The sequence below is a fragment of the Nomascus leucogenys genome, chromosome 21 (genome assembly GCF_006542625.1).
Source record: "Nomascus leucogenys isolate Asia chromosome 21, Asia_NLE_v1, whole genome shotgun sequence".
In the NCBI taxonomy this organism is placed as follows: Eukaryota; Metazoa; Chordata; class Mammalia; order Primates; family Hylobatidae; genus Nomascus; species Nomascus leucogenys.
Genome location: NC_044401.1, coordinates 57,597,482 through 57,625,371, shown reverse-complemented (window position 1 = coordinate 57,625,371; position 27,890 = coordinate 57,597,482). Strand labels below are relative to the sequence as shown.

The 27,890-nt window shown below is 38.8% G+C and overlaps 1 protein-coding gene across 3 annotated transcripts in view; it reads left to right on the top strand.

Moving 5' to 3' along the window:
- Window positions 1-27,890, top strand: part of GRM7 (glutamate metabotropic receptor 7) — an 883,018-nt gene that overhangs the window by 713,465 nt on the left and 141,663 nt on the right. For all 3 annotated transcript variants that reach the window (XM_003264928.3, XM_003264927.3, XM_030802151.1), the window contains exon 8: window positions 6,344-7,279. In XM_003264928.3, coding sequence (XP_003264976.2) covers window positions 6,344-7,279 — 936 coding nt within the window. The remainder of the gene's footprint in view (window positions 1-6,343; window positions 7,280-27,890) is intronic.

Below are 27,890 nucleotides of genomic sequence, written 5' to 3'. Positions count from 1 at the left end.
TTGTGGGAGTTACAATTCATGATGAGATTTGGGTGGGGACACAATCAAACCATATCACCAGAGAAGTGGTTTTGTAGTCATTATTTCACTTAACAGCACAAAGATTTTCTTCTGCATCCCAGCCTTTTGGAGATCTTAGTTCAGTGGTTCCCAAATTTGTCCACATACTGAAATTACCTGAGAAACTTTGAAACACACTAATGCCTATTTCTTGCCCCTCAGAGATTGTGATTTAAATTATCTGGGGTGTGGTACAGGCTCTGGAATTTTTAGAATATCCCCAAGTAATTCACATGTGCAAACAAATTAGGAATTACTGCTTCAATTCAAAGTTGAGCCTTGGAAACCTTAGGGAAGTCCCCCCTGGGATCCCCTGGGGCTTTGCAGTGAAATACAGTTCTGGATCCTTCCATGGATGCCCAGGGTCTACTGCAGTTAAAAAAATTCTGATAATGCTGGCTGGGCATGGTGGCTCATGCCTGTAATCCCAGCACTTTGGGAGGCCGAGGCAGGCAGATCACAAGGTCAGGAGATTGAGATCATCCTGGCTAACATGGTGAAAACCCATCTCTACTAAAAAAATACAAAAAAATTAGCCGGGCATGGTGGTGGGTGCCTGTAGTCCTAGCTACTCGGTAGGCTGAGGCAGGAGAATGGTGTGAACCTGGGAGGCAGAGCTTGCAGTGAGCCGAGATCGTGCCACTGCACCCCAGCCTGGGTAACAGAGTGAGACTCTATCTCAAAAAAAAAAAAAAAAAAAAAAAAAGTATATATATATATATATATATATATATAAAAATAATCTTTCTACCTATAATAATTCTTTCTACCTGGAGTACATTTAAAAAAGGTTGATCTTTATAATTATAAATTTTGAATAAGTAGAATCTGAATTGGCAATGTTTTTTTATTGTAACATAGTCCCTAAATTCTGTTCGCTGTCTGATCATGCTACTTAATGTTCAAAAATAGGGGCTGAGTTTAAAAATGTCTTGAGGTGTTGCATAATTGCTTACCAAGCACTTGCTAGCTCCTCTACCTCACCCCTCCTTATCAGAACCAAAACCTATCTCTTTCCTAGTATTGAAAATTCAACATTCCTATGAATTTTTCCTAAAAGGCTTTTTTTTCTATAAATTAGACTGGACAAATGTATTTTAATGAACAAATGGCATTTTAATTAAAAAGTTCTTTTTTTTAAATTAGCTCATTCTATTAAGGTTCTAACAAGTAAAAATAATATTGCAGAGAATTATGCAATAAAAGCACCAGCCAGCTTGGCCTATGTAGTAAGCTTTGGAAATATGCAAATGGAATTTCACCAAGAAAAATATCCCTGAAGTGATAAAATTTTCTTTTAGATAGAGTGTGTCTGCGTGGGGAAAGGAACAGATCTCTTCTCCATAAAAATGGATGCACTGAACAGTGTTTATAACAATTCTATCTCTTTGGTTTTTGTGTTTGGCAGTAAGACAGCAACTAATTTAGTTTTATTTTAAAATTCCAGTGATTATAAGGTCTGCACATTCCTTGCGGAGTAGCTTTGTCTCTCTACTAGAGCCAGACACCATTTTTTTCCCCAACATGTGTGCTAGAAAACTTTAGCTGGTGGTGCTTTTTCTGTTTCTGAGTCAGAAGCAATGGAGTTAAAGCTGATTTTCTGAATTCAGTACTTTACCACACCTTTTTCTGAGCATTCTCAGGAGACAAATACAAAAACTTCCATTTCTTTCTAGAGTTGCCTACTATCTGTGTAAGAACTTGAATTATTGGTGAATTTTTCTGACACACTCAGAAGGTTTGCATGTACCAAATGCAGAAATAAGGGAAAACGTATTAGATAGAATGCTTGACTGCAATTAGTAAATGGCCATGGAGAATTGGTTAGCCATTAAAGACAGTTTATCATTTCATGCTCAAAATTCCAGGGTAGAGTTTTATTAGTGTTAGTTAATTTGGTGACATAATTTTGCCTTCAAAGATGTAAATTCTTTTTAATCTGTCTTTCTGTCTTCTTTATTTTTATTTATTTATTTATTTATTTATTTATTTATTGCCATCCTCAGCATATGAGCTTTGTGTCTTAGGCTTGCCTTTTTTTTTTTTTTTTTTTTGAGACGGAGTCTTGCTATGTTGCCCAGGCTGGAGTGCAGAGATGCAATAACGGCTCACTGCAACCTCCACCTCCCAGGTTCAAGCAATTCTCCTGCCTCAGCCTCCTGACTAGCTGAGATTACAGGTGCCCACCATCATACCTGGGTAATTTTTGTAGTTTTAGTAGAGACAGGGTTTCACCATGTTGGCCAGGCTGGTCTTGAATTCCTGACCTCGTGATCCACCTGCCTCAGCCTCCCAAAGTGTTGGGATTACAGGCGTGAGCCACGATGTCCAGCTGGCTTGTCTTTTTCTTGCTGAAAAATGGCTACTATAGCTCTAACCATCATGTATGCACAAATCAAAGTTCAAAGGCTGCAGGCAGTGTGGAAGTGAGAAGTACAAAATAGAGTCACATGTCAAAACGCCAACCAAAATAGAGTTAGTGAGGGCCATAACAAAGAAGCTGACATACTTGCATCCTTGAATGTCTTGCTCATAGCTTGCAAACAGCAAGAAGAGCATCTCACAGTAATTTTCTCTGGCCTGCAGTATTTCAGATAAGAACCTCAGATCAGGACAGTTGCCTACAAATGACTATCTCCCCCAGTGAACTAATGACAACTCCTGCAGTGAGTTTCTGAGACCAGTGAGCTTTCTTTCAAAGCGATTTGTGTGGGTGTCTTTCCTTTGTCTTAATTTTCCTTGGGTGTGCTGCACACCCCGGGTTACAACCCTTTGCTCTTCCCAAATGAAATCTTTTGTTCCAGACAGCCTGTCTGTCTGAGTTTCTTTTTTTAAGTTAATAATAGCATGTTCATTCTTTGTTCCTCTTGTATAAGAATGAAAAACACTTTCCTAGGACTCTACAACAAACTTATTTTTGCTTTCTTTGACCAGAACTGCATAATTTGCTCTTTCCCTAAACTATTGATCCACTTATCTATGCAATCTATTTGCCATGTAGAGTGTCAATTTTTGCTATGAGATGGAGATGTAAAGTTCTGTTCTCTTGCCAAAAGCTAGGATCTCAGCCCTTCCCCAGGAGCTACCTACTAAGACCAGGTACCTGAAAACCATAAACCTTGGATGTCCAGGAGGAAAATGCATCTTTATGGAGAAATGTAAACTTGCATCTTCTAATGAAGAAGATGATAAACACGTCAGTCTTTTTCTTAATCTTTCTGCACCTTACATCTGGCTTTCCAGCTAACTGAAACACAGTTTTGTTGCAGAGTTCAGGAGAAACTTGAAATTTACATTCCTGTTAGCCTTCTTGCAAAGTAAATTGACATTAGACTTGATTTTTCATAGCATTAAATAATTATCTTCCTTCAAAATAGATATCCATGGGCATTTTCAGCTGATTGTTTCTTATGAAACAAGGCAGCATATCTGTGTGGATGGGTATAGATATATACAAATGATACACATCACATTAACAAAATTCTCATTTACTAGAGCATTTAAAGGTTAATCAGTACCTTCATGGGACACAGATTATATTTTCAATGATTTTTGTTAGCAAAAGGAGTAAATTAGACTTCTGTCCATCTGGAGCAGGAGGAATCTTTGTTGGTTTAACATATACAAATAAATTGAGTTGAAACCTGCTGTAAACGAAAATTGAAAACAAATTAAGTGATCAGTCAATGTGATGTTTGTGGTTACAGCTCTTGTATATATTTGGATAAGTTGAGGAAAAAAAAAGCTGTGCAGCATTGCCAGGTATTTTATTTTTTTCCAAGGGGAAAAATAATGAGTTGGCAGCATTTGAAACTGGCTGTAAAGTATTACATATGATGATAATTTGTTTATATATTTGTATAAGCCCTACATTTATTCCTATAAAGTTTAATTTTGTGGCACATGAGTAGCCACTAATGTTGAAATCAAGCAAATGTATTTATCTTTGTTGTTGTTCATCTTTCCTGGTAGCCATGAGTAGGACCTTTTATTCTGATGTTTGAAAACACTTGTATTAATACCAGCAATTTTTTTAGGTTCCAACTCTTGAAATTTGACATTTGTAAAGTTAATGCATATCTTTCTCTCTTGTTATAAGTTATTTCCCTAATTTTATGACTCTGGGATGGCTTCCAGTGACTTATTGTCTCAAAAATGATGATATTGAGAAAAGAAGATTGTGCTTCATAGTTAGTGATTTATTAGTGCTGACTTGGGCTTTGGGCTTAGGCAAGTAAGAGTCATCTGAAGATGCTTGGGTCTCTGGTTAAAGTTTAAATTCAACCATTAAAAGGTTATGCTATTTTACTAAGTTTAACTCCTGAGCCATTTATTTTTCCAAGTTAGCTACATTCAATTCAGAATTTGAATGTAGTTCACATTCAAGCGTTGATAAAAGAATCACTCTCTGCTATGCATTTCATTCAGTATATTAACACAACACTGAAATTCCAATATGCAATATATTGTTTTTCTTTTGCCTTTATCTCTTAAAATTATGCACTTAAAAACATGTCTCAGGCTTTCCAGTATCTTTCTAATCTATTGTTTAGTTCAATTGTATTAAAAATTCAATTAACTACTTATGGAGAAATCAGCCATAATTGTTAATTGAAATTATTCTGTATAATAACTTGCAGACGTAGTACATCTTTTGTGACTTGTGGATACTAAAACTATTTCATGCATATATTGCTCAGGCCTCTTGGTTGCAAGTAATAATACTAAACTGTAAAGTATTTTTAACATAGATAAATTTACGGCTTACATAAAGTCATAGTCTAGGAAAATTCTTGCTTCAGGGATAGCTATATCCAGGAGCTCAAACAAGCTGACCAGTGATCTTTGTCTTTCCACTCAGCTTCCCTCTATGTTGGCTTCTTTCTCTAATAAACTCCTTCTTTTAGCCATCAGCACTAGCCACTTTTTATCCTGGAAACTCTGAGTCCAGTGAAAACAAATATTTTTATCCTATGTGACCTCAGAAAAAGTCATGAAATTAAATTCTATGACCTGGGACATAATGATGCCATCTCTGACCCAATCTCTGTGGCTAGGAGGTTGGAATGTTATCAGTAGTTGACTAACGTGGTTCCTGAACAATCCTCAGCAGCATCACCTGGGTTCTTGTTAAAAATGCATATTCTCAGGCCACATCTCCGATCCAGTGAATCAGAAAATCTTGCAAACTCTATTGTAACAAGTCCATACGGTTGTAATGCACTCTCAATTTTGAGAACCACTACAATATACTAATTGGTTAGGCCTGGGTCATGTGCACAACCCAAGAGATTCAGTGTAAGTTCAACTGCACAGAAAGCATATAGAGAAGAAATCTGAGGAACTGATACCAGGGAAGAGAAAGAGCAGATGCTGTGCTGGCAAAGAGGAGAGATGCCTACTCTAATGAGATTTCCACCCAATAGTAAAGTTTCCCGTTGTTTCTAATGCCATTATCTCTCAGAACACTGCTGGGTATGTTCCCCTCCAGAAAACCAATGTTTCAATTAAGCAAATACATTCTCCTCTAGGATAGTCTAAATGTCATCTGCAAATGGGGGATGGCCAAAAGGTTTCCAGACCATATTATTTTCTTATCAAACACTTCCTGAATTCATAGGAAATAGTCTAATACAATTAAATCCTTCATTAGTAAGCCCCACTTCTCCCCTGTGATAATAGATTCACATTGCTGCAAAAGTTCTCAGTGAAAATGACAGTAATGCTTAGAGAATTTTAGGGAAGGTGGCCAGCACTGCAGTATTATCCGAAATAATTTTAGAACATTTTTAAAAAATAAAACACCTAACAAAGGAGATAAGTGTAGCTTTTCATACTGTCCTAGTTTTTTGTTTTTGTTTTTTACTTGATTTGGGACATTTATACTTATTACCCAGGGGGGAAGACAGTAGAGTGCATGCCAGTTTTTCTCAAGTTATCTGCTCACAAGAATCCTTTGGGCACTTGTTATAAATACAGCCCCTAAGGTTCTTTTTCAGGATATTCATATTTGGAATGTCAGGAATGGGAAGAGGGAATTTGTATTGCCTCAGAGAATTCTTAAGATCTGGCATGTTGAGAACACTCTAATGGTGAAGAGTGAGGATGCTGGAATCCTATGGTGTGGGCTCAAATCATACTTGTAACTCTTGCAAGCTGAGGGTAAGCTATTCAACCTCGTGCCTCATATGTCACTTGCCGTGAGTACTGTTTGTTGCTAGTGTCCTTTTTCTATTCTCTTGAAGAATCTGCCTGATTCACCTTCTTATTTCTTATGTTACAGATAGAAGACATGCAGTGGGGTAAAGGAATCCGAGAGATACCCCCCTCAGTGTGTACACTACCATGTAAGCCAGGACAGAGAAAGAAGACACAGAAAGGAACTCCTTGCTGTTGGACCTGTGAGCCTTGCGATGGTTACCAGTACCAGTTTGATGAGATGACATGCCAGCATTGCCCCTATGACCAGAGGCCCAATGAAAATCGAACCGGATGCCAGGATATTCCCATCATCAAACTGGAGTGGCACTCCCCCTGGGCTGTGATTCCTGTCTTCCTGGCAATGTTGGGGATCATTGCCACCATCTTTGTCATGGCCACTTTCATCCGTTACAATGACACGCCCATTGTCAGGGCATCTGGGCGGGAACTCAGCTATGTTCTTTTGACGGGCATCTTTCTTTGCTACATCATCACTTTCCTGATGATTGCCAAACCAGATGTGGCAGTGTGTTCTTTCCGGCGTGTTTTCTTGGGCTTGGGTATGTGCATCAGTTATGCAGCCCTCTTGACAAAAACAAATCGGATTTATCGCATATTTGAGCAGGGCAAGAAATCAGTAACAGCTCCCAGACTCATAAGCCCAACATCACAACTGGCGATCACTTCCAGTTTAATATCAGTTCAGCTTCTAGGGGTTTTCATTTGGTTTGGTGTTGATCCACCCAACATCATCATAGACTATGATGAACATAAGACGATGAACCCTGAGCAAGCCAGAGGAGTTCTCAAGTGTGACATTACAGATCTCCAAATCATTTGCTCCTTGGGATATAGCATTCTTCTCATGGTCACATGTACTGTGTATGCCATCAAGACTCGGGGTGTACCAGAGAATTTTAATGAAGCCAAGCCCATTGGATTCACTATGTACACGACATGTATAGTATGGCTTGCCTTCATTCCAATTTTTTTTGGCACCGCTCAATCAGCGGAAAAGGTAAGTGAAAATGCACATCATAATATGTTTTTTAAAAATGTGTTGATTTTTGTAAGTACTGAAACCAAATTGATTGTATAAAGTAAGAAGTTTTGTATATGCAGAATGGTATTCCCAAGAGTAGAGAACTAATTCAAGGTCTAGTAGGCTTCAATGCTACAAGAGTCTAAAACTGAGCCACGTTCATTCCACTGGAAACCAACCAGATGTAGCCTTTTCAAATTAATTAAATTATGGAATTATTAAATGTAATGAGAGATTATCTAGTATAAAATTATCTATCTAAAATAACCCTTCATATTCATTTATTCCCCACCTTCTCTACTTACCCACATGTTTTTTGGGGATAGGAAAAGAGGAGCATAGTACCTTCTCCTCCAGGTGGGAGTGTGTGATGGTTATTACTATCACCAGGGCAAATGCTCTCTCTCTCTTCTTAGTGGCTACCTAGGCTATTGCTGTCCATTGCATCTAGTACTCAAGCTTTACAACAGAGTAGAGTTGCCCAGTTGTATATGCACAATATATACCCAGGTGGGTGAATACAGGAAAAATTTGGTTGGCATTTCACCATAGGCTCCCTACAACTAGATGGACATTAATCACATCCAGCAATTCATAGTGAGATCAGAGATGCAACTTTCTAAAAGAGGAAGAGTCAATATTTGGTGCAGAGCTAGTGTCAATCAAGCTGTGAAACTTTGAGGCCAACATATTTGCTAGTTCACATGCATCTTCCAGGTAGTTATAAGTCTTGTGAATCTTTGATTTAGACAATTCTATGGTGTTGATTCTAGACATGATTCTTACACATCTGACTCCTATACTCACCCACGTGGCTATAGTTTCATGTAATATCAACCCTAATATATTGATACTGATAAGATATGCTGTCTTTCACTGTATGTAGGCAGCTCTGGCAGGTTAGTACAACTGTGATCTAGAGTTCTAACTGACATACTCTGCACAAGAGGGCCTAGGGATAGCTTGATTAGATATCAGGACATTGGGGGTCTAGTCTGATTCCACGTTACTTTGGACAAATCTCTGAAACATTCAGGGACTTAAATGGAAAAAAACAGGGATTGATTTAGAATGTCTAAAAATTTACAACAGTCTATGTATCCAGGAATTAGATTACTCTAGTTTTTCTTTGTTACCTCTGTTCTCCATATAATCATACAAAGGATTAATGGCATCTAGTTTTCCAGCTGAAAAGATGTATTTTACCTAAATTGTATAAATCAGAGGGGCTATAATTTTGAACTGTTTTTAAAAAAGTAAATATTTCATGAAACCACACAGAATTCTAAAACCAAAGAGAATGAATGGCTCCAGATTATGGTTTTAGTCATAAAGTATTTTAGAGAAAGTTCTTCTAAAATATACGCTCAATAAGCATAGCATGTTTCAATTTCATAATGTATGTTTACTGTCTGTGAAACCAACTTGAATATAATTTTATTTCTTCCGTGTATTCCTGGGCCAAGGGAATAGTAAAATATGAGTTAGAGTGGTAAAATACAATAGAGAGAAGAAAAAAAATATCCCCAAATATATGCTGGTAAGTTGATAACTATTGAACTTTTTATACGGAATGATGAGTATCATAAAAGCCTATGGAGATAATATTTTGTTATTAAAACAACTCAATACCTCATGCAACAGGTTAAAGACATTAAAACCTTTCCTGTAAGTTTATTCTTGAGGAACATAAAAAGGAAAATAATTATAGTGGTTTTATAGATGAGTCTGATTGTAATGCCTATTTGACAACATATGTCTCTACCATTTCATTTTTCATTTCTAGTCATGATTATGGATCTTTGCAATAAGGTCACAGGTATAATTTATGCATTCATTTAAAAACCCGAAATTGAAACAAGGTTTCAGGAATTGAATTCTAGTCGTTCTAGAGAACAATGTGTTGGTAGAATTGGAGTGTGGGGAAATTTAAGCTTTCAAGCAGTGTGCTTTTTATACCAGAGTTTTAGAAGGCACGTAATTTTCTTTGTGTATTCTCAATAGGTTATAAAGTTTTACGTGGTTGATTGACACAATTAAAGGCACAGAATTGCCAAATGGGAACAGTAAATTATTACATGAAAATGCACATCCACTTATAGGCATATGGCTAGAGAAGCATGAACAACCAAACAGAAAATACCAGTGTGTGTACATGAAACTATAGCATTTAAAGTGTGGAAACTGGCAAATTACCAAATGTAATGAAGAGATCACATCAGAAGGGATTTTTGCCAAGCCAGCAACCTACAGAATCACAACTTTTTCATTTTTGTTTAGATCTAACCGTTTAAGTGTTTAAATCAAAGAATTATAACTGGAAAAATAAGATTAGGCAGTGAGTTCACTAATAACAATTTACTGTTTCAAGAAATTGAATTTATATTGAGTATGCTAGGAATATCTGTAAAAATTTCTGTCAAATGTATTAGCACAACATAAAGAGCAAGCAGTGTTCTTTTCCTTATTTTTTTTTGCAAAATATTAACCCCCATGAAGTTTATTTTTGCTTTTGTTAAGGAGGATATGGGAGACCACTGCTGTCTTGTTTTATCATTGTTAATCCCATGACTTCTAGAATGAGCATCCTGCCACGTGGTCAGGGATGGAAGTGGTGAACTTTAACCACAAGAGAATGATTCCAGCTTCAGGAATTATATTTAGGTGATGTAATGATGCAAGAACACACTAAAACTGGTACATCAATAGCACAGTAGAAGCTGGCTGGCCCAGTATGATGTGATAATATCCCATTATTTTGTTCTGGCACTATCTGCTGAAGACTAGAATGTTTTCTATAAAAAGCAAAAGCTTGCCTTGTGGTTGTATCTATACAGAGAGTTGCACATCTAGGAAAAGAAGTATGCTTCAGGTAGGGAACATACAGGCTACCCGGTCAAAATCTGAAAAATTCTATAGGTGATATGTTCATCTAGAGCTTTGTAGCCAGTTATTGCCTGAAGAGCTTTCTAGGTAAGTTAATATATCCTTATACACAGGCAGGGAGACATGCTTTGTGCAATGTGACTCTACAAAGGGAAAATGATCTTGATACACAAGGAATGGGATCATAGGTTCTCAAAGGTCTTCCTTTGTGTATAAGTGTGTTTCTTTAGATAGGAGGACTGTGAGAAGAGGAAAAAGAAAAATATTGAGGCAATTGAAGGGCAGAGAAAATTGCTAAAAAGGAAAGTGGCTTGAAGAAAGAATTGTGTCCTCTAAAATGTCACCCACAGGCCACTTTTCTGTGCATATTAGAACCAGGGTATATTACAAAACTTAAGTAATTTGATTTCCACTGGAGCCTTCGGTCACTAAATGACTGAATTGGGGCAACTCTTGGCAAACTTGGAGCCAGTTCATGGTTCTTACCTCAGTGGATCTTCAAACTGTGTTCATGATCATCTCCTGAAGAATTTAACAAATTATTGCATATCTCCCCAACCTTGTAATCCCCTACTGGTTCAACAGGTCTGGAATGCGGCATAAAACTATTGACTTTTCAAGTTTGCTGGAAAAATGCCAGTGGACGCGATGCCAACCACACTTTTTAAAAGCCTTACTACTTTCTTCCCATTTACAGAAGACATCCTGTAAATATTTACTTGATTCTTAACTTCAGAACTTTTGGGAATCAATTAACTCCCATTTCAAGCAAAGGGGAGGATCAGAAAGACACTAATCCACAGTCAAAGACAAAAGTCAAGGATTAGAATGTCTAAATGAGGCATCATTCCCAAGGCTTGGGCCAGAGACCATTAAAACGTCAGGACCAAGTCCCTGGTCTTGAGACCAGAGATAGCAATAGAATAGGCAGACAGTGGTGTTCCCCAGTGGTATTTCTTGTGGGGCTGAGAATATAGACCAAGAACTTTTGATCTTCTGCATGTAACAGATAGCCCCTCAGAATCTGAACACAAAGTAAAATTTGCCTAGAACTAATACAGGGATCAGAAAATTTAGCAGGTAGATAAATGTTTCTCCATTCATGCCCAAGGCAGACATCACTAATCAATTATGACACACTTCCTCTGTACTCTGGTATAGTCTTGAAATCTTTTTCAATACAGTTTTAAAGCAAGGACTATTAACACATCAGAACTGGAATGAATTTGAAATCCATTGCTATTTCTGATTTAGTTTCGGATTCTTGATACCTCTTCCCATTCGGCTGTTTGCTGTCATTGTGTGGAAACCAATGATAGTTTTTGTAAAGATTAATCTACTTAAAGAATAGTCAGGGAATTGGGGTGTGCTTTAATTCTTGTTGGTTTCGTCTCTGATTACAAATCTTTTTTGTTAAATTGACAAATGCCATACAGCAAGGAGCAGCCCTGGTTCTCTTAGGAAGCTATATATTAGTTTATGCTTCTGTACTATTTGATTTGTTTAAAATTTTCTCATGGTCTTTCAGTAATGTACTGTGCCCTTGGTACTCTGTTAAGGACTGTGATGCAGAGATAAAACAGTGTTCTTTTCCATTAGGAACTCATACACTAATGGTCAATGCAGGTCTTCAAACAAACATTGAATAAGTGTGAGAAATATGATAGTTGTAGCACAAAGAATGAAGGACAGACACATGGAGAAGGAGCTTCCACTTAAGCTTCACAGAAAATATGACAAATGGACTGAAATTTAGAGGCAGAAAAAGTGGCATGACAATGTAGTAAGAAATTATATTACATGTTAAAAAGTGAGGGACAGTGTTTTTAACACATAGCACATAGAGAAGAGACAGATTGCACTTACACAACTTTGACTCTTGTAAAATGTGAGAGTATAATCAGAATTAATGAAACCTCATTTTATCTGCAAATTTTCGAACAATGTGAATTCCAAATTAACTTTGGCAAGAGTCACATCTTTTCCATATAGTGGGTCAAGTTAATTTAAAATATTGTAGCTTGTAAGCTGAAATACCTGTTCTACCTTAAGAGAAAATATTGACTTATGTGCCTGTTGAATTCTGCCTGATCTTTCCTCTGATGCAATGCCACCACCCTCTCGTTTTGTAGGGCTGGACTCTATAGCAGAGGCAAAGATATGGTAAAAAGCAGCAAAGCCAAATTGTGAAGGGCTCTGTTTGAATTTTCTCCTTGAACCTATGAAGAGTCAGCAGAAGTTTCTAAATGTGGGAGAAATGTGAGCATAGGGTATTTTGAAATGAGAATTTTGGAAATAGTGCTTGAGTGTGAAAGGCAGCTAGAGGTAAGAAAACTAGTTGAGTATTATAATAATTTGACCAAAAATGGCACTGGTTTGAAGAAAGCTTAAGGGACTGGAAAAGATGGAGCAGGTTTGAAAGCTATTTTGGACTTTTTAAGCATTAATATGTGAGTAGAGTAAGCTTTATCTTTTATTTTGTGTTATGTTGTTTTGTTATTTCAATAGAAATACAATTTTCGAAATTTGTTTAATTTATAAGATAACGTTGCCGACTATTTAATCTTTTTTATCAACAACAACTAAGCAAAGAAAGAGAACTCTCATTATCCCACGCCCTAAAGACAATCATTGTCCAATCATCTCTGGTGGTAACTTCCAGCCATATAAACATACACACATTTACACACATACCCAAACTTATCTTAAAACAAAACTCCATATTTTCTCTTCTAGCATGCTTAGTAAGAACTTTCACCTTGCTTTGGAACAGAAGAGAGAGAGGTGTCCCAGTGCATAGTTTTTGCTGATGCCATTTGTGCTCTCATGCTGTGACAGGAGCTCATACTGGTTGTTGAGGTCTTGCTTCTGCTGTTTGGTTTTGTCTGTTCATGTTCCTATCAGAGGCCTATGAAACTATTTCCTTCCTGTTGCCTGCTGTGACCTTGGTGATAACTGAGTTTCTCTCTAAACAGCTGTCAGAAACCAGCTGTTTGCAAGGCTGGTGTTAGCCAGTGGCTTGGGATGGTGCAGTCCTTTTTCTTCCTGCCATAATGAATCAGCTAATTTCATATGCAGTCACCTAGGATAATTGGAGTCTCAACCATCTTAGACCCTTGCTTTAGCTAGAATAGCTACTTTAGCAGGTAAATATCAAGGGCCTGTATAAAACTGAACTGAGCTAAAACTAATAAGGGAATAGCTTACTACATTAAAAGAAAGGCTTTAATCACTGAAAGTTTGAACAGAGTGATACTGAGAAAGAGAAATTCCTGCTAAAAGGGAAGACTCAACAACAGACTTTGAATCTTCCCGCCACCTCCCATGGAAAGCTCCCTGGAGCTCACTTTTCCCCATAGGTGTCTTGCACTTTGAGACCTCAGCCACTAAGAGACACAGCCACAGGGACCCAGGCCTCAAACTAGGATAAACTGACACATCTCTGTTCCCTAGCTTTTCTCAAAGCATCAGAGACCATCTCTCATTTTCAGAAAGAATCTTTCTGAAAGCACAGGAAACCATAACAGAGCGTGGTGTGCTGATGGGCAGTCAGGGGACTGCTAAATTCTCGGCTCCATAGACTCTAGGTCACAATACTGGCCCAATTGTGAATTCTTTCCAACTTCATTTACCCTCTTTTCTTCTGGTCCTAGAAGCTGGTTTATTTGGGCATTTTCTTCTACTCCACCATCCTATTACTGCTTTGAGCTAATCATTGTACATTCTGGATGTACTTATTTATTTGGTCTTCACTTCTTTCCTCTTCATCATGGGCCTAATTATTCCTACCTCTAGGTTTAAGAGAAAATATTTAAATTGCTCAGCATACAAACTTAAAAGACTGATGATGCAAGATGCTAATGAGGATAAAGAACAACTAGAACACTCATATACTGCCAGTGGGAATATAAAACATGGTACAACCACTTTGGAAAACAGCTTGGCAGGTATTTTAAAAATTAAACATATACCTAGCATACTGCTCCAGCCACTCCTCTTATACATTTTACCCAAGAGAAAGGAAATAGTGTATTCATGTAAAGACTTGTACATGAGGGTTTTTTTTTTTTTGTGGCTTTATTTCTAATAGCCCCACCCTGAAAACAACCCAAGTGTTCCTGAAAAGGTAAATGGATAAACAAACTGGGGTGGGTTTATCTGCAAAATGGAATGCTACTCTGCAGTAAAAAGCAATGGACCAGGCTGGGCGCAGTGGCTCACGCCTGTAATTCCAGCACTTCGGGAGGCTGAGGTGGGTGGATCACTTGAGGTCAGGAGTTCAAGACCAGCCTGGCCAATATGGTGAAATCCTGTCTCTACTTAAAATACAAAAATTAGCCAGGCATGGTGGTGTGCATATGTAAACCCAGCTACTTGGGAGGTGGAGGCACGAGAAGTGCTTGAACCCAGGAGGCAGAGGTTGCAGTGAGCCAAGATTGCACCACTGCACTCCAGCCTGGGTAACAGAGCTAGACTCTGTCTCAAAAAAAACCGCAATGGACCATTGATGCATTGAGTAGCATGGATAAATCTCAAAATAATGCTGATTAAAAGGCCCCAGACATAAAAGAATATATACTGTATGATTCAATTTATATCAATTTTTAAATATCCAAATTAACCTATAGTGACAGAAAAGTAAGTTGTTGGCTGTGAATAAGCAGGGAAGGGCTGAAGAATTACAAAGGGGCGTGAGAAAATTTGGGGGGTAATATGTGTTCACTCTCCTGATTGTGGAGGTGGATTCACAGATATAGGTATAAGTCAAAATTGATCAATTTGCATACTTCAACATGAATAGTTTATTATATATTAATTATATCTCTATAGACCCATTAAAAATTGCTTTTTACAGAAACCCTTCTCTTTCTCCCATCTTCCTCTTTTTTTCTTGAAATGTAGTCATTAAGCGGCCTTATGCCAACTGGCCTATTTGCACAGTACTGAACCTAGAAATATATTTGTAATGATATTAGAATTGTGCAAATTAGAGTATGTAAAGCTCTTTAAACACTCTCTACCACATGGTAAATGCTCAGTAAAGGATAACTTTATTCTTCTACCCTAGGTTCCTTTTAGCAAAATATGTCTACCTGGGCATTGGCAGGAGGGTCCCCAGAAGCTAAAATAGTCACATATCTGGGGGAACTGTCAGGAGAGGCTGTAGTATAAATTAGCGGGACTATAAGAGCTGACACTGGAGAGATGGGTACAGGCAAAGCCCCAGAAGGCCCTGTGTGCCCTATTAAGGAGCATAGACGTTGTTTTTTAAACAAGGGGAGAAGTGTTTCAATGATTTATAGGATAGTAGTGTGACACGCTTGGGCTTACGCTTTAAAAAATTACTCATTGCTTCTAAGTAATGGATTGCATGACAGTTAAGATGTGAAATTTTACCCTGGGAAGACAGGCACTGGCTACCAGTCATGATTTAAATGGACTTTCCTAATGCTCATATTTTTAGACCCAGGTTAGCACACAACCTGAAGGATGCAGGAGAATGAGAAGAATCCCTTAGAGCAAAAATTGGATCAGAGCTGGCAGTCACCTATAGTATCTTTACTTCCCCCTTCAGAAAGAGGCCAGTGAACCCCTCATACAAAAGAACGTTTGATGAGAACTCAGCATATGATTCTCCTCCCATCATCTCTGCTTCATAGGATGTTTGGTGGGGTGGAAACTTGAACACTAGGTTCAGTTTAAACCCTCCCTCCCCAAGTAAAGCATGAGACGTTGTAATGAGACTGCAACACCATAATAATGGATGTATATTATGGGTAATCATAAGAATTGTTGTTGAAGAGTATCCGTATACTAGAAATACTGCCCATATACAGCCTTCCTTGTTTTGGTATATTCTCAGTACATTACCACAACACTAGTTTCTTCTGAGTATAATGGATCTCTGGCTGTTGAACTGCAAGCAGTTCCTAATGAATAAAGCTATCCTCAAATGACTGGCACTTGGGGCATAAGAGTTCAGGGCACATGCCACCTGCTGTGGAGTTATGCATCTTCAGATGGCTCAGCTTGTTACCTTTTATAATACATTTGGTTGCTCTCTACCCACCCAGCTCAGGACCACATTTGGCTCTGTTGGTCTGACTGGGTTTGGCCATAAAGTTTCCGGGTCATAAAGCACTGAGAAGTGAGCAACCTCAAATAAATAGGTACCCAATTGCAGGTTTCAAGGAGGACCCCTGTGGAATATCCCAACTCAACAAAAGCCACATTTTCCCATCTAAGTCTCTTGTACGTGATGGTGTTGGGGAAGATAACGGGTCACAAATAGTCAATAGAGAGATCATAGAGCAAGGTATACTGTGGCAAGGAATGTAAAAGACAAGTTCATGACGCTAAACTAGCACTTCTTTGAAGATCTCGATGTCTCTACATACATGAAGGAGGAAACTCACACTCAGTAAGTCATCGGTAGAAATCTTATTGGTGGACAAATGAATGACTGAAACAAAACATCCCATTTTCCTTCTCATATTGCAGGCTCTTCATCCTCACTTTCATCTTAGATGGGATCTCACGTTAGTGATTTATCACTTGCAAAGGAGTTGGATTGTTTCCAAAGAAGGCTTGATTTATATATAAGGAGTCAGTTGTTCACACCTGGGAGATTCTGGCTAACAGACCCAAAGCCCTAGATCAGATTGTAATGATTGGGTTTTAGCATCAAGGCCAGATATTTAGGCTGGTGAAATCTGCCTTCCAATTCTATCAATTCCATTGTGTTTCTCTGGTAAACTTCCCAGTTCCCTGTCAAAGTGACTAGGTTGAGGCATCGTGGACAAATTACATTGTTGATGAGGTGAAGGCTGCTGCCTGGTGTTACACCAAATGCCAGATGAATGGAGCCCTTAGTTTTAACCTAGCAATCAGATCATTATCATTATCTTTTATTTTCATGTTGCAGATCTTGAGGTATGGTATACATACCTCATGTGCATTATTTTTTTAAGGAAATTAACTGAGGAGTAAAGAACCACATAGATGTTTCTACTGCCATAAACCGAGGTTCAACTTAAATGCTGATCTTTTTTTCCCAAATCTTTACTGAGTGGACTGCATAGGGATAAGTGTTTTATAAGGCCTTGGAACCTTTGTATTAGTTTCTAAATTTGGACATTACCCAGTTACAGTGTACTAGGAATGGGTCAGAATCTTAAGATGCTTCCTCGTTGACAATATGGCAACAGCGAATAAACAGTAGAGGCAAGTTAATGGCACAGTCTTTAGACTGAAATCTCTAGAAATGGTCATGTAAGAGGAGACGTCCCATATTATTCCAGGGTTGAGAGCTGTGTGGATGACTGGTAAGCAAGCTTATTGAATTTTAGATCATAATAAAGGAGTTTGGGAAATGAAAGGAATCATCATTTGATTTTCTCACAGAAATCCAGCTTCCCACTGCAGTTGTTAGGAAAAGAAAATGTAAGGAAATGATTTCTTAATGGTGACACTGACAATCAGTCTAGCTGATGCAGAAGCACCGGTGTCTATAACAGGTCCTCTGATGCCTAAAATTGAAAATTGTCTCTCTAATGTGCCTGTGTGCTCCCATTCAGCTTTATGTTCCAATTGATTGCTTGACTTATAACCAACGGTGATTTTTTTGATCCAAGGCCTCCCTTCATACAGGTCTAAAAAAAAACCTGACTAGTAGATGTACTAAAACAGCAACTAAGAAAGGTTTTTGTTCCCTATAGTGATACTATCTTTATTCCTTCAGTATCTACCACCCCTGAGCTAGATATTCTATGAGATCAAGTTTTAAAATAATTTCCTTTTTGTTCAGAACTTCCCCCTGTTATTTAACAATCAATTTTTAAGCACCTGTAACATGACCTGTGACCCCAACCAGTGAGGATCACATCACTTGCTTTTTCAAAAACCTTCCAGCAGCTTCTCATTGTTACTATTATTATCATTGCCTCTGTGCCACCATTACAATTAGGACAGTATTCAGACTCTTTCTTAGAGCCCAGGAGATTTAGCTCAAGCTCACAAAATACAGCCCATGGGCCTGTCCAATGAGTAACTTGTTTTTATAAATAAGGTTTATTGGAACACAGCCTCATCCATTCATCTACGTACTGCCTATGGTTGCTTTTATTGCTACAAAGACAGAGTTGAATAGCTGTGACAGAGATTATATGACCTGCAAAGCTAAAAATATTTATAAACTGGAACTTTACCAGAAAAGCTTGCCGGACCTGCCTTAGATAATCTATTGCCTTCTTAGCTTTCTGACCTTCATTTCCAATTTCTTCTCATCCTTGCTGACTTCTCTTCAGTCTTGCTGGTAGTATTTCTGCTCCTGAAAACCCCAGGGCCATTTCCTTCCCAGGACCTTTGTTCAGGATGTGCCTTCTTTATAGGAGGCTGTCATGCAGACCTTCTCATGCTGTGTTCTCACCACTCGAAGCTCAGCCTACAGACACATATCATGGCTTCCATAACTCTCCTCTACCCCAGCTAAAGGGTGCTCCACCCCAGTCATGTTCTGTTTGTTCCTATTCATCAGTAACTTATGTCACTTACTGGTTTGTTCACGTGTACCTGTATCTCCTCATTAAAATGAAAGTACCTTAAATGCAAGGCCCTGGTCTGTCTCTAGTTCTACTTTGTATCCCTAGAGCTCTAAGCAGTGATTGGTACCTAGTAAGTGCTCAATAAATCCCTGCGGATTGGATGGAAGAACGAAAGAAGGAATGAATGAATCTGTTGTGGAGTATGATACAGTTTCTACCCTCAATAAACTGTTTAGAGAGAGCCATGTACACTAATGTCTGTGAAAATAAGAAAGTAGGTTTATAGCAAGAACAGCCTTGAGCGAGATCGATCTTGCTGAGGGAGTATGTCATGAAGATTGCACAGACAAAGCTAATAGTCAAGGATGACCAAGCACTGTTAAACATAAAAAAGACTCTCTAAAGTGAAGGAATTGATTTTGAAGTTATTTATTGAAATTGATTATGAACAAATATGTTAAAATGTCCAATCTCATATATAATTTTCAGTCTTCAGAACAGCAAAGATGAAAAAATACAGTAATACACAGTTATGGTAAGGATGTGGGAAAATGAATATTCTTATCTATTACAAATGAATGTCTAAACTGATCAAATCTTTTAAGGAGGATAGTTTTATGCTGTATATCAAAAGCTTTTAGAATATGAATAACTTTTGACCCAGTAGTTCCATTTCTAGGATTTTTGGAAAGGGGAGAAATTAGAAACTTCCTCAAAGATAGAGGTACCAGAATGTTCACCTGAATCTAAGTAGCTAACAAAAGGGAGGTGACAGTGCATTATAGAACTTCTACGTAATATACTACTTAGAATTGTTAAAAATGATGGTGCATATCAGAGTCCAGAACACCAATTGTTGAACATTTTCTGTGCATCAATCACCAGTCCGAACACTTCATATAGATTACTTCTCTGAAACGCCACACCAAACTCTAAATAGGGATGATATCATCCCCATTTACAAGTAGAAAATAGAGACTTACGAAAGTTAAGTGACTTTTCTAAGGTCCCAGAGCCAGAAAGGGAAAAAGAAAGTTGCTTATCAGGACCTGACTCACATAATGCTCTGGGATACGGACAATAAAAATGATCAATTCTTTTACCCTGGACAAATTACTTGATCTTTCTGGGTTTCAGTTTCCTTGTTTATAAAATAAGATTAACAATAGTATTTGTCTCATAAGGTTTTCATGAGGATTTAATGAATTAATTCATTCTGTATGTATCTATATTAAAATATGCGTATACACATGTGTGTGTAGCTTTATCCTAGCCACTGTTGTGTATGCAGAGGAGGCATGAGCAAGCAAAAGAGATAAATTCCTGAGTCTGCATTCTAGTGGATAGAGACAGGCTTTAAATGAATAAATGAAATATAAAGAGAATATCAGACTGTGGCAAATATAAAAAAAAGTAGATAAGAGAAGAAATACCAGGATGGGGCACACAGTCTGCAGTTAGGAATAGGGGCTCAGAGCAGGGCTCACTGAGAAGACAACCTTTGAACAAAGACATAAAGAAGCAAACCATGAGGAGATCTAAGAGAAGAGCATTCCAGGTAGAGAGACCAGCAAGTGCTGAGGCAGAAGCATGTCAAGGCTATTTGAGAAATGACTAGAAGAGTAGTGTGAGCTAGGATGGGCATGGTAGGAGATGAGCCTGGAGGACAGGTGGCAGGGCACCAGCACATGCAGGATCAGACTGGACGACATGCAAAGCCTTTAAGGATTTTGGGTGGAGCCACAACATGATCTGACAGATTTCAAAAGGATCAAGCTGATCCTCCCAAACACATTAATTTCATGTAAAGTATTCAAAACAGTGTCTGGTACCTAACAAGTGGCCAGTAAAGATTACATATTTTTATTTGCAGTATTAACATCATCTTCCTCTAGCTTCATACTTTTTCCACAGTTTCTTCAGGAAATATATATATGGAACAGGGAAACCTTCACTTTCCTTCATACCCTTAACAGACTTGTGTATATGCCATTTGTCCACTGCTGGAGAGAAGCTAGTTTGTGTTGGAAAACATGGGGAAACTGAATTCTAGCACCAACCCTACCCTTGCACTCAGCCTAGGAACAGTTTAAACCTGAGAAGACCTGAGTGGACTGGTAACCTCTTCCATGGATAAGATAATGGGGCTCCCACACATAATTACACGATAATGTAACAATATTCCATGCATGGAAATGCTCTTGCTAGATAGAGTATCTTTTCAAATGCATCCTTCTATACAGCTCTGAGTCAACAATAATACTTTTGCATTTAAAATACTATTTTGATGAGATCATTGCTTCTGGCAATTGCCTCACCAAATTTCTCCTTTTGGTATCATTAAAGTACAGTTTTATCAGGTAGCAGATGGTGAAAGAATGGCCCCATATTCATAGCCTTATTTTCCAGTGATTTTGTGGTTATATCCAGTTTGCTGGGTTTTGGCACTTTCCAGTTTCAAACATTTATTGATGCATCCCACTAATGTCTACAAAAAGCCACCATGTGCCAGGTACGTATTTAGGTGCCAGGGATGGAAAGGGGAACAAGACAAATTTGTTGCCCTCATGGAAATCACATTCTATCGAAAAGTGAGACAATGTGCAAACAAACAAATAGAAAATGATAAGAAGACATAGGAAAAGTAGAGGAAGATGGGAGATAGATCTTACTGGGACTCCTGTATTAGATGTGAATGGTCAGGAGGGCTTCTTGGAGGAGGTGCTCTTCAAGCATGAAACTGCATGAAATGAAATAGCAAAAGGAAAAGCAAGAGAAAAGGTGCTCAGAGGAGAGTGTGAGTGGCTTGAGAAACAAGCTGGAGTGTAGAGGATGGAGGTAGAAAATGGAATGGGGTGGGGGTAGCCAGTGGCTATTTATGTAGGGCTTTGGAATTTATTCTGAGCAAGACGGGAAAAAATGGGAAGCTTTAGAAACTGATTTATGTTTTAGAATGACCACTTGGACTGTTGGTAAGAAGAAAACTGTGGAGAAGCAACAGTAGGGTCAGGGAGGCCAGATAGAAGTTTCCCAAGCACCTGCACATTTGATAGAGCTTCCAAAATTACACCCTTGACACAATCCACAGAAGGGGAAAAAAACCACTGAAAGTGATATACTCACAAAATAAGCATCATACTTTCCTAGCTTTGGGGAACTCATTTTATCAAATCAATTATGTAGACGAGGTTCTACAACTTCCAGGAAGTAAGCAAATCATACAGGCGATGTCCTAAGGCTACTGACCCCAATTCTTTCTTCCTTTCTTCTGAAATGATGTGACTATTCCAAGTCTCATTCACCTGTCCAGTGGCCATCTGAGATAGTTCCCAGATAGCAAATTAGCCTCCTAGGCTTTTTTTAAAAATCCCTCACTGATTCAGCAAATTTTATTCAGCACCTTGTTGTGTCCAGATGCCATGAATCATAACCAAAATGTAGGTCCATGCAGATTGTATTTTGCATCCTGTGTAATGCCAGGGGCTGCTATTCACATAGGTTATAAGAATGCCACCCCATGGAGTTGTACTGTGTGTTGCCTGCATAACTGCACCCTGTAGCCCTGCCAGTGTGCTAGGTACTGGGGATAGGAACAAGCAAGACATAATATTTTTGGTTAACCATGTGCCCAGGTTAGAGTGATTGCCCTTTTACTTGGCATCCTAATGAGTTCATTTGTTTTTCACCATCCTCTATGTAAATACAAACATGGCATTACTGACAGCAGCGTGCATTTCCAAAAATGCAAAACCTCCAAACCTGTCTTCCCGACAGGCCTCAGCAGTATTCATTCTGGAAACCCATCAGAAGCATTTCAGATCAAAGCAGGTAACAGAGGTGAGCTGCAGCCAGGGATGATTTGAGATTCCAGACACATCCTGACCACCATCTGGGACTCTGCAAAAGCATCTGCAGGCTCTTCTCAAAGCTCAGGGCCCCCACACAGAGAGCAAGAAGAGATATATGGCCTAGGAGAAGCCAGCAGATGGTGAGTTACCCAACTTCTTACAAGGTTAAAAGTGTCAACTCATCATTGTGGAAGGGTAGTAAAAGTGCCTTCTATTCCCTAGTCTTCCTTTCTGTGTGTGTGTGTGTGTGTGTTTGTCCATGTGTATTTCTGACAAAATCCTCATTTTCTTATCCTGTGTCCTCTTGTGCCTTCTATTGCAAAGAAATGATCTTTTCAGTCAATTGTTGTTGATTCATTCATTCAATATGTATTTACAAATATCAACTTTGTGCCTGGCACTATCTAGGCCTCGGGGAAAGTGAACAACATTGACAAAGTGAGTGCTTCGTGAAATCTACATAGTAATTGGATAAAGCTACACATCATTTTGGATAATGATATGTGCTCTGAAGAGACAAAGACAGGTGCATGGGAATAGAGAATGGCTGGAGAGAGCAGGGCTACTTCTGATTGGTTGGTAGTCGTGAAAGGCTTCAGTGAGGAGGTAATACATGAGCTGAAGTAGTAATGAGAAGGATGTAGAAGCAAACATAATTGGTTAAACTCCTTTACATGGGTCTGCTAGAAACTTTGCTCTTTCTTCTTTTTGTCAAATCCTTATTGAATGTGTACATTATGGGATTAAGTAAACAATTCAAATACGAGTATGTAATATATCAGTTGCTTGAATGCTGTGATATGATGGGAGGGAGAGTGAGAGAGTGGTTAAATTAATCAAATATGAGTATGTAATATATCAATTGCTTAAATGCTGTGATATGGTGGGAAGGAGAGTGAGAGGGTGGTCAGGGATGCCATCTTGGAGGTGGGGGTATTCTTGAATAGAGAACAAAGCAAGAGAAGGAGTCATGAATGTAACTGGGGGTGGGGGTAGGGAAGAGTGCCCAGGCCAGAGATGAGCAAATGCAAGGGCAGGTAGGCGCCAAGGCAGGGGTAAGACTGGCAAGAGGAGCAGTAAGGAGGATCCTGTATCTGCAGTGAACAGGCAGGAAAGAGTCCAGGAGGGGGCAGGATCCTGATCCCTTGACATTGTATAGGCCATGAGGGGAAATTTCAGTTTTATTTTGCATTGTGTGGGATGTCATTGGATGATTTTGAGCATGATCTGACTAAACATTTTAAAAAGACCACTCTGTCTTGGAGAAGAACAGACTCTAGGGGTGAAAGTGGAAGCAGGAAGATAAGCCAGGGCACTGTTCACTGTTACGGTAATCAAGGCAAAAGACCATGGTAGCCTGGGCTGGAGGAATGAGTTAGGGGTGTTGAAAAATGGTTTGATTAGGGAGATGTGAAGATGAGCTAGACTGAATCTGGTGATTGATGCTGTATGAGGTACAAACAAAAGGGACAAATCCAAATGACTCCACACGTGTTGTGCGGACAGCTGTGTCAACAGTAGAGTTATTTCTGAAAAGGCAAGACTAGAGGAGAGGGCAGGTTTGGCAGGAAAGAGGCAACTTTGGACACGGTAACATTGAGATGCTTATGAACGGTGGTGAAGATGTCAGCTAGGAGTTGAATACACAATTCTGGAATTCAGGAGAGATGCTGGGAATTATCAGACTGCAAATGATACAGGAAACCTGGAGACTAGATGAGATCATGTAGGCATAATTGTAGATAGAAAAGTAAGAATGATGCACCAGATACTCCAATATTTGAACTAGGGAAGAAGAGGAAGTAGCAAAGGAGCTGAAAATGAATATCGTAATAGAGCGGAGGGCAAATGGGAGGGAACAGTTACCCAAAAAGTGATTGAGGAAGGGGTGAGGAGAAAGAGGGAATGAACCATTGTTTTTTAAATGCTGCCTAGAAGTACTAGAGCATCACGTTGAGCAATGGGGTCATTACTGGAAAATTCAAGAGTGATTTGATGGACTGGTATTGGTGAAAGCCTGGCTAGAGTGGTGCTAGGGAGAATGGGAGGAGAGAGAGCTTCTGTGAGCATAATAAAGGCTTTCAAGGGGTTTTACCATCATGATTTCGTAAAGCACATGCACAGCTGTGAGGACCCAGGTAGTAGGTGGAGAGGGTTATAGGATCAAGGGAGGGGGTCTTTAAATGTTTGTCTGGTGAAGACAGTAATCTTGCAAGAAGAGGAAACTTAAAAGTTCAGAAGAGTGAGGAGATTATTATTACCGTGATGTGCTCGTTGTTTGTTTGCTTGTTTGGTTTTGTGACATTTTCTGTATTAGGCCATTATTGTTCGGCTATAAAGAAATACCTGAGACTGGGTAATTAATAAAGAAAAGAGGTTTAATTGGCTTATGGTTCTGTAGGCTTTCCAGGAAGCATGGCAACATCTGCTTCTGGGGAGGTCTCAGGAAGTTTTCAATCATAGTGGAAGACGAGGCGGATGTAGGCATCTCACATGGCAGGAGGAGGAGCAAAAGAGAGTGGGGGGAGGTGCCATGCACTTTTAAATGACCAGATCTTGTGAGAACCCACTCACTATTGCAAAGACAGCACCAAGCCATGAGGGATCTGCCTCAGTGACCCAAACACCTCTCACCAGGCCCCATCTCCCACACTGGGGATTACACTTCAACATGAGATTTGGGAGGAGACAAATATCCAAACTATATATCACCTTTTAAAAATGTGAAAGCCATTCTTAGCTTGTAGACCACACAAAAACAGGCTATAAATTGCCCATGGGCCATAGTTTGCTGACCACTGCAGTCCAGCAGACTGTTCCATGATCTTCCATTACCAGACTCGAATATACTGGATTTAGCCCATCAATCCTGGGGTCACTGTGCACGTGAAGGGTATGAGGTTTCCATCTATTAGATAGTGCACATAAAAAGGCTTCTGATCCAGGGTCCCTTTGTTTCTTGGTGTGGCTCATTTTTGGTTTGTTTGTTTTCATGAGGATAAGATCTTAAAGTATGTTTTTTGCTAGGACCATGGATGACATTAGAAGTTAGAATTACAAGTTTCAACAAATAGATCCTATAGTGCTGGCAGATACTAAGAATGCAAGAAGCCTTGGCTAGGAAATAGCATAATCCCAGGTTGACCAAGACACATCATAAATGAGGAATATGGGAAGTTGGTGATGGACAACAGATCACTTGTTACATTTGAGGCGAGTTTCTCTCCTCATCCCATTTCCTACTTACATGAGCAGAGAATGAGGGAAAGCTTCATTCTCAGGAAGATGAAAGGAACAAATTCCTTGACCCTAGGATACAGGTATTTGTTTCCTGGCAAACAGTGAAATTTGCATGCAAATTAGAAGCATCTCTGCATCTTAGGACTCTTCTTCAGTCATCATAATCTGACATAATGCAGATAAGGAATGTAGAGATGCATAGGTATGATGCAATAAGAGATAAATCCCCACATCTCAGTGGTGAGTAACAAAGTAAAGTTTCATGAAAGTTGGGCAGCTCTTCTCTATCCTCTAGCTGTGCTATTTGGACACATGTCCTTCGAGGTTGCAGGAGCAGGGGAACAGTTAGAGAATACCTGGGGGAGGCTGAGGAGCACATGGATATCTGGTGAGCACTATCTTTGCCACAATGAACGTTGACACCAACAACCTGTCCTTTGATAACACAGGCAGACTCAGCTTTCATATCTAACCCATTTATCCAGCATTCTCCCCAGCAAAGATACAATGACTTGGAACCATATAATAGAGCAAAGAAACTTTCTTTAAAATATTTATCAGTTATCATGAAAGAAATCTCTTGCTTTTGAGGGTTGATTGCAAGGGTCTTGAAGTTGTCCTTTATAAGAAAATAAAGTAGGACTTTATAATTCTTGAAACAATTATAAAATTATTTTTTTTAAATTGCCATCTTTGCTTAAGCTTTTGAAAATCCTATTGGCAATTCTGTGTTTAATGAGGTACACTTCAAAGTGGGCTGGGTACAGATACTTCTTGACAGCACAGAATGGCTTCTCCATGATGAAAAAATAAGTGTTTGCATCAATAGTGAAATAATCAGTAATTGACTTTGGTGGATTAAAAATGGACCATTGATGACTTGAGATATGAATTTCTTTCCAGAAGGACTACAAGCTTGAATGTAATGATATAAAGATATCTTGATATCTATAGTTAATGAGACCAAAGGGCAAGGATGAAGGGACTTAAATCCTTTTCTTAAATCTCTATAAATTCCTCTTGAAAGAGAATTTCTACTCAGATATTTCAGCTGGAAGGGACTGTAGAAATGATGTGGTTAAGCCCTTTCATTATACAGATCTGAGAACAGAGACTTCTATCTCAGTGACCTTCCTAGGGGCCTATCATCAGTGGCAGCAACTGATTTCATTTAATGGGATATATGCAAATTATGTTTCCCATAATGCACTGAGAGTGCCCTGATGTCTTTACATATTGACGTTCCCATTATTTTTAGTTCTTGATTTTTTATCGTAAAATGTTTGCCATACAAAATTCAACACTGTGAATTTTAAATATCTTTTTGTTAGTCTGTTTCTTTTCATAAAACTGAAATACATTTACTTCACCCTGATTATTGTAGGTCCCCAAAGAGGTTCAGAAGATCACTTGATGATATATTGTGGAAATATTTTTAAGCTTTAGTCCCTGTATCCCGAGTGATGAGAAATCCTAGTCCTCAAAACATTTGTATTCAGTTTTCACATTAATACCTGCGGTGTGGGTTTCAGAAGTAGGTGTTTGTCTCTGCTCTTATATCCAGAGCTTGACATAGGGACATCTGTGCCTGCTTCAGCATCCAAAGAAAGATGTCCACGCTATAGCTAGTAAAACATTGCAGAAAGAGGCAGTGTTTATATGACTGATAAAGTATTTTACAGCTTTATCACGGAGGGGGGATTGTCAGAAAGACAGATAAGATTAACTGACAAAGAATCTTATACTCCTGAAAATCAGGTGGCTTAATGACAACCTGAAATCATGAAGCCCTAATTAAGGCTGTCAATTACCTGCTGTTGATTCAGGAGCACAAAATGGAATGCTTGGTTTTCAGACTCAGATGTACGTGGTCGTGGGGGGTGGGGTTACTAGTGAGGACATAGGCTATTGAGGCCCTTTGAAAGTTGTTCTTTTTTGAGTGATACAGTGGTTTATTTCATTAGCTATCTTATCGCCTTAGCAACAATTCAACCAAACAGATCATTTAGCATCATTCTGCAAAATATCTGAGAGACTGAAGTTTTTACTGAAGCTACTAAACTGCCCAAA